Source organism: Sinocyclocheilus rhinocerous, unplaced genomic scaffold (assembly GCF_001515625.1).
Source record: "Sinocyclocheilus rhinocerous isolate Xijiao unplaced genomic scaffold, SAMN03320098_v1.1 scaffold552, whole genome shotgun sequence".
Classification (NCBI taxonomy): domain Eukaryota; kingdom Metazoa; phylum Chordata; class Actinopteri; order Cypriniformes; family Cyprinidae; genus Sinocyclocheilus; species Sinocyclocheilus rhinocerous.
Window position 1 is genome coordinate 975,546 of NW_015625574.1, and position 8,080 is coordinate 983,625.

Below are 8,080 nucleotides of genomic sequence, written 5' to 3' on the forward strand. Positions count from 1 at the left end.
AAATTTCTTAAAAATAGTATTAAAATATTGTCTTGTTCTAGTGAACCAAGTATCTGTATTTTGTCTCATCTCGTGAGCTAAGTGTATTGTCACACCCCTAGTGTCGATAAGCGGTGATATAGCTCATAATTTTCCAAGTGTATGATATGGCTTTCATTCTTCAGGTCAACCATATATTCATGAAAAAAATCAGTTTGAATAAGGAAAGCGATAACTTTGCCATAGTATCCTTTCAAATGTTAAAGAAAGGACCCCCGCCCCACCCCTGGAAAAAAGTTCAGGCTCAGGATTTGTTTTTGTTTTAACCCTTGCTTTTTGCACTTTAATAAAGTATTTAATTTTCCAAAATACTCCACCAGTCACTTGACAGTAGTGAATATTGCATTTCTGTGGACAAAACACATCAGAAAAATAGTGGAGGACACAGAGTGAGCTGCTGCGGGAAAAGTGCATGACCCAAGTTATCAAAAACATGACAATACTTTATATTATGTAACAACACCAACCAATATTTGGGCTGCATCTGATAAAGTTTTTATATAAATGATTAAGATATACCCCCAAATTAGTCATGGTAGTCATGGCATGGTTAATTTTTTGTCCTTTGCTCTGGGTAAAAAAGACATTTGAAATGCATAATTGTGAACAAGCTGTTTGTTTTGGCCAGATTTTGTTGTAGTCAAGCGTCATCATCACAGCCGTTCTTTCTTTAATTTCACTTGAAGTATGTTGTGCCATTAGAGTTAATTGAAATCAGCATGCTAAAGATTTTAAAATAAAGTTTATACACTATTATTAGTCCTAGACTGATTTGACTTTGTTTCATTTATATGAACTATTACAGCTTTAGCAGTCTTTGCATTGCGTATTGTTGCGAAAAAACTTCAAGCATTTGCTTCTAAGCACAAAACTCCTGGCTGTTTGAGTGATTTGGGTGTGCCGTATGTGTGTAGATAACATTCACCCTTTACCCCAAACACTTTATTGACCCTGATAAAAGATGCAGGCTTATATTTGTCTTTCCATGCTATTAAATGCAAATGTGTGCATTTCTGAATTGCAGTGCGTGGTTATGTTTTTCTCTTTGTGTTTTGTGTGTTTTAGGCTAGGCTGCCCGGGCTTCACTCAGCCAGAATACAAACCCACACCTGTTGAAAAAGGGGTGTCCAAATCGCTCTTCTTCCCCGATGAGGCCATCAACAGACACCCTAGATTCAGGTGAGAGATCATGTGACCTGTCCAGATTAGTTTCAGTTCCTGAATCCAGGTGAACTCTCTCTGATTTCATGTTGAAATGGGCCGTCGTGAGTCCGGCGGTTTTGCGTTGCAGCTGAAAGTGTTTGAAGTGACGTGTAACGCAGAACAGTGTGAAGTTGTTTGCGTAAGCTAGAGCTCAGAGGCATTACAAGGGGATTATGGGGAGCCCAGTTCAGCAGACAATGATCGTTCACATACCAGTAGCCAAGAGCGTTTTACAAAGTGCTGCTCATCTGTAGAATTGTTGGTGGTCACTCATATTTACAGTAAGTGAAGGATTTCTGCAAACCTGCACTGTTTGTGCTGCAGACATGAATTGTTTATATTATGGAATCAAGTATGGATCCTTTAGGTAATGAATGCATCACTAACAGATCTCGTTTGTTGATGTATTACAGCACTCTGACCAGAAACATACGCCACCGGAGGGGTGAGAAGGTGGTGATAAATGTACCAAGTAAGTGTGTTGTGTTTTTTTTGTTTTTGTAAATGATTAACTTCTGTTTCTGTTGTTGAAAGTCAGTCTTTCTCTGGAAATAAAATGAACAGTGTATGTGGTTTCATTTGATCTACTCCTAATGTGAGTGAATGAGTTTATATTGATGACCCAGAAACTTGAGCACTACACAGTGATACACTGGAGATTTTCTCAACATACAGTTCAGTAACTCTTCATGTACGCTAAGCAGGTGCGACACGACGAGATTCTAAATGCGAACCTCTTATATAATGTGCAGTTACACTAGCGGTCATAACTTGGAATCATTAAGAAGTCTCTTATGCTCACCGAGGCTACTCTTATTTTGTCAAAAATGCACTAAAACACTGATATTGTGAAATATATTTTAAAATGTATTCCTTTTAATGATAAAGCTGAATTTTCAGCAGCCATTACTCTAGCCAGGTGTGTTTTTGCACATGGTTGCCATGTTGGGAAGATTAAGTAAACCACTGGACAGAAAATATATTGGTTCATGGGGGGAAAAAAAAGCTCTTTATTAGGGGAAATCTGGCAACCACAGCCATTAGAGCTTGTGGAGACTTACCAATGCAAGGTAATACCAAAGTAAAATGAGACGCTTTCAGGATAATTAACCAGGAGGTAGCCCAAGTATCGCAGACCATTATTCTTACTATATCAAGATAAGCAGAGATCATGATCACAATTAAAATATGATTCATTATGGAGCCCTATCTAAACTGACTTGAGCCAAATAATGACACTATTGTTTTTTTAAAGCTGCTTTACAGCAGAATCTGAACTGTCTCCATATTTGATTCTGTTATTTTCTTGTTAGTCACGGTGAAGCAGCTTTGACACAATCTGTATTGTATAAAGCTCTACAGTAATAAAGGTGACTTGACTCTGCTATATTGTTATCAATGTTGAAAACTGTTTTCCGTTCCTGTAGAACAGGATTTTGGTCAAATGAGATTTCACAGTGGGTGATATGCCGTAAAAGCAAAATCAAATGGCATGGAGAACGCCGCTGTTCATATTGCAGCAAGCTAGGAGAAAGATTTATGTGGAAGAAGGTGCTTTTATTGCTCAGTAGCACACTCTGCAACATGTCAAATCTGTGGTGCATGTGATTATTAAAAACCAAACCAAGATGTTTATTATATTTCTGCATGTTTTCAATTGCTTCTCTTTTGACTTGCATGTCCTTAACAGTTTTTAAAGATAAAAACACCCCGTCTCCTTTCGTGGAGACGTTCGCGGAGGACGATGGAGAAGCTGTCCGGGGAGCCCTGCCTGATCACATCTACATGGACGCCATGGGCTTTGGCATGGGAAACTGTTGCCTGCAGGTAAAAGTCTTTTCCTCCCAGAAACCTGACTGTTGTTGCCTCTCACTGATTTGCACTGAAGTGACGTTGGTTGACATTAGACCGATGTTGTCCGCCGCTATCATTGCAGGTGACCTTCCAGGCCTGCAGCATCAGTGAGGCGCGCTACCTTTACGACCAGCTGGCCACTTTCTGTCCCATAGTGGTAAGAGCACACGGCTTAGAGGAATTCTTACAACAGAACACGCTGTCCATGTGAAAAGGGTCCAAAAAAAGAAAGTAAACTTTGCTTCACAGAACAAATGACAATTAATCACTGCATGTTTATACTGTTAAATTAAGCAATAAGCCCCAAGAAGCCGTGGTTTACAGTGAATTTATAACAGCTAAGGGGAATAAAGTGTAATGGTATTAATAAAAACAGTATTCTTCCACCAAACAATGTAGTTCCTTAGAAACAGTTGTGGTTCCAACAAAGTAGTTGCCGAGCAACACACAGAAGTAAACAAAGGTGTGTGTTTGTAGAGTAATTTACAACAGCTTCGAGCGTGGCTCAACCAATCAGAATCAAGGACCGGAACTATCCGCTTTATAATAAATTGTATGTAGATGTGGGGAAAAGGTCACATGCTTTTATGCACGATGTGATTGCTTGTAAGAGGGAGATGTGTGGTACACTACCGCATTCAAGAAAATAAAAAACACTCAAATTACATTTTAAGATCCCAAACTTTTAAAGGGCGTCTTCTAACTTGACCTTAGTTGAAAATTGACCATCTTTACCACACACAAAGTACTATATAACCCACCCTCATCTTTTTCACATTCCTGTGTGGTTATCGGTTGCACAACCTTTTAAGATGCTTGTAGATGTTGCACTCAGAAGTTGTCTTTATTGCGGTTGGTGTTTGTGCAGATGGCTCTCAGCGCTGCCTCGCCGTTCTATCGGGGCTTCGTATCAGACATTGACTGCCGCTGGGGTGTGATCTCTGCGTCTGTGGATGACCGAACCCCAGAGGAGCGGGGCCTGGAGGTGACAACGGGATCCCGTCTTCACATTTTTCTGCTTTGGCTGGTGCTGGAGCCGTTGCTCGGATCTGGCCTGTGTTTCCACTGGCCGAAGAGCCAAATGTTACGACATAACCTGCACACAAACAAAAAAGATAAAAGTCATAGACCATATTCATAAGTAAATAGATTTCCTTAAGGACACAAGAGCTAATGAAAATTGACCTAGGCTGGGTTTCTTGCGCAATGTAAGGAGCAAATTTTGAAAAAAATAATGCAGTGTTTTTTGACTCAGATTCCTTCCACTAATCATATAAGAATTTTTAAATTATAGGCTGCATGATAATAAATGGATCCTCCCAATTCAGTAATGATTACAGACATCAGTCGTCCCAGACTTGTGAATCATACATGGAGTAACAGACAGCCTCTGTTAATCATTTTAAAAGAAAACTAATCCCATCTAATTGATGCTTTTGAGAACTTTTTTTTTTTCTATACCATCACTTTATATGTGACCTGTGCTGGCAAAATGAGTCTGATTGTGCACGTGGCAAATTTTGAGCTACAGGCAAAAAACTGAAAAACTTTGAGGTTTTCACAAAAATTAGTCCATTACGCCCTCGTCTAGTGATCCCAGTGCTCCAAATAATAATTAAACATCTAAAATGATCTTTATTTGTACGTTTTCTCCGCTCACTTCTCGCACTGACTCTCATCCAAAACGCGTGCATCCCGATAAAATTACACACACACAGAATTACAGTATTTAAGTATTCACGCAAACATAATCTTTGAGAAACTTTTTGGAAAAAACATCGGAAGTGTAACATTATATTAGATCCATGCAGTACAGGTCTTAATATATAGCCCGTCTGTCTCATTAATCATCTAACAATAAAGGAAAAGATCGCTGCTCTTGATTGAACAGCTTTTGTAGTTTTAATAATCAATGTATTTGTAATGAACACACTGAAGTGATTTTTACATTTGGTTATTTGTTTTACTTAATGCTTTTGTTTAGATGTAAAATGAAAAAAAAAATACAGTATACACTTGTTTCTTTCTTAATTTGTTCTTTTTCTTTTTTTACATCTGTTCTTATTTATTACAATAAAGAAAAAATAACAAAAATTGCTATATTGTGATTTATTAATATTAGTAAGGATCGTTAAGAAAAGAATTGGAGGAAAAGATGCAATGTTGCTAGGTGATTTTTCTTTGTGTAGCTCGTCATTTTTGTCCGATTCCAACAACTCGTATATCATTTTGAAGGTCTTTTAATTGAGAATGTAAAAAAAAATAAAAAATACAAATTTAGAAAATTTGCTCATTGTGACTCATTTTGCCAGCAAAGGTCACATATATGTCTGATGTTATTTAAATATGTAAAAGGAAAAAGAAAAACCTCATCGCACTCAGTTTTGATCATAAATAATGAAATAGCTTAAGTACAAATGTTTACTGTCAAATGACAATAAAATATGCGTGTATAATAATTAACGAGGCTGTCGGTAGATCTGACTTCTGATGTCAAGAGTTATCAGCCAAGGCCAGTGCTCTCAGAATAGACCAACATATCGGCCAAGCTGATTAATCAGCGGATGTTTGGATATCACTAGTTTTTGAAGTTGAGCATGTCACGCTGCATGGCATTTGTCACATCATGTCGACTGCCCATGTTCTTGTGCGTTTCATAGACATGGTTAAAAATGAATTCTGTCTCTGCAGCCGCTGAAAAACAACAAATTCCGGATCCATAAATCACGCTATGATTCGATTGACAGCTACCTCTCCTGCTGCGGTGAGAAATACAATGACATTGAGCTGACCATCAATGAAGATATCAACAAGCAGCTCCTAGATGCAGGTAAAGAAACAAGCACTGGACACGTCCAAACTGTCTTTGTCCTCTTGTCAAAAGACGCTGCGACCCCACTGTAGACAGCATCGTTGCTTATAATGGGTTCTGTTTGCTTTTGATGCGACACTGCGCTCGCACGCGGTGTAGAGAATCATTGAAGCAGGCCTCCTGTCAGCTCTGTGTGCAGTATTTTCAAGCGCGCTGTACTGCTCTGTTGCAGGCATTGACAGACTGCTGGCACAGCACATTGCGCATCTCTTCATCCGCGACCCGCTGTCGCTCTTCCAGGAGAAGATTAATTTGGATGATGAGAACGAATCGGACCACTTTGAGGTGAAGTTAACATCTGATTTTTATTGTTCTAGCAAATAGAAAATTGATCAGCAGAAACAAAAACAACAAAAAAGAAATGTCAGTGTTAGACCAGTTTTCACTCACTTTGGTTAAAATTGCATGCGTGTTGCAGAACCTTCAGTCAACCAACTGGCAGACAATGAGGTTCAAAAAATTGACCCTTTTGACTGGTTTTGTGCTCCAGGGTCACATATATGCAGTCATTTGACTTGTGCTTCATGTTTCTCATGTCTTTTGTGTTTGTTTTTTTTCTTCTTAACAGGTTCAACTGACAGATTTTGAAAACTCAGCTTATGTCGTGTTTATCGTTCTCCTCACCCGTGTGATCTTATCCTATAAGTTGGATTTCCTCATTCCATTGTCAAAGGTTGGTTTACTCTTTGTGTGTGTTTTGACCTATTTTAACTCTTCGTTACACAGCTAAAAAACGGGAAGATATTAAATGGCAAAAAACTGGACATTCTTAAAACTAAGACAACCGCCACGAATTATACATGTGTGTGCATGACATTTGTGTTTCTGTTCATTAAAGCACTGCATGCAACTTTTTGCAACTTCAATGTGTTTTGTTTTCAGGGCTTAAAGTTCTCTGGCACCGTGCCGGATCTCCGGCGTGCAGCGTTTGACTGCGAAAAAAAAAAACCCTACATTTAAAAAAAATTGTTTATCACTTTCGAGTCCAAGAGTTCGCCTACCAATGATATGAGAGGAGCACAGCTTTCACTCTCAACCAAACTAACATTACAAGCCAATCAGAATGTTTTGCTCTTATAAACACAAGACGCGCATCCAATTGCAGAGTCGCAGCCCTGCTGAATGGAGAAGCGCGACAAAAAGCTGCTATGTCCATCTAGCGCATATTTACATAGAAAAACTAATTAAAAAGCAGCGGAGCTTTGTAAACAGCTCAAAGTAATCATGTTATCTCCATAAGAACTATATGATTGCCAGAACCAATTTACCGGAAAGGTAAATGAAAAGGTCCTGTTATCGGATGGAGAGTCGAGTTCCGTCCAATGGAGGTATTAAACAAACGGCCGTCTGCCCGCTGTCTGTCTGTGTGCCAAATGATGCAAGCAGACGCGGCTTGACTGGATGTGTGCTTAACAAAGCAGACGTCAGTACTCGGCCACCTACAGTTTATTCAAGCACAACACGCAAAACTCACAGAATACGCACACACCGTATAATGTGAATTTTATCTAATATAATGTAACTCACGTAATTATAAAATACAACATGGACTAAATGTGGACAGGTTTGATTTGATTTTCATAAGTGACCCTGGAGCACAAAAGCAGTCTTAAGTCGCTGGGGTATATTGTATCAATAGCCAAAAATACATTTTATGGGTCAAAAATATCAGTTTTTCTTTTATGCCAAAAATCATTAGGATATTAAGTAAAGACCATGTTCCAAGAGTTCGCCTACCAATGATATGAGAGGAGCACAGCTTTCACTCTCAACCAAACTAACATTACAAGCCAATCAGAATGTTTTGCTCTTATAAACACAAGACGCGCATCCAATTGCAGAGTCGCAGCCCTGCTGAATGGAGAAGCGCGACAAAAAGCTGCTATGTCCATCTAGCGCATATTTACATAGAAAAACTAATTAAAAAGCAGCGGAGCTTTGTAAACAGCTCAAAGTAATCATGTTATCTCCATAAGAACTATATGATTGCCAGAACCAATTTACCGGAAAGGTAAATGAAAAGGTCCTGTTCACACATGATCTATTAATGGTAACTTACCGGTAATTTACCAGTAAAGACTGTATGTGTGAAAGGGGCTAAACTCTTCCTCT

The 8,080-nt window shown here is 38.8% G+C and overlaps 1 protein-coding gene across 1 annotated transcript in view; it reads left to right on the top strand.

Annotated features, from left to right (window-relative positions):
* The window catches only part of LOC107751313 (glutamate--cysteine ligase catalytic subunit-like), a 26,410-nt gene that overhangs the window by 13,400 nt on the left and 4,930 nt on the right, over nt 1–8,080 (top strand). The window contains exons 4-12 of the mRNA XM_016566992.1: nt 1,105–1,218; nt 1,656–1,714; nt 2,933–3,069; nt 3,179–3,253; nt 3,965–4,081; nt 5,788–5,926; nt 6,141–6,253; nt 6,387–6,473; nt 6,537–6,641. Of these exons, the coding sequence (XP_016422478.1) occupies nt 1,105–1,218; nt 1,656–1,714; nt 2,933–3,069; nt 3,179–3,253; nt 3,965–4,081; nt 5,788–5,926; nt 6,141–6,253; nt 6,387–6,473; nt 6,537–6,641 (946 nt within the window). The remainder of the gene's footprint in view (nt 1–1,104; nt 1,219–1,655; nt 1,715–2,932; nt 3,070–3,178; nt 3,254–3,964; nt 4,082–5,787; nt 5,927–6,140; nt 6,254–6,386; nt 6,474–6,536; nt 6,642–8,080) is intronic.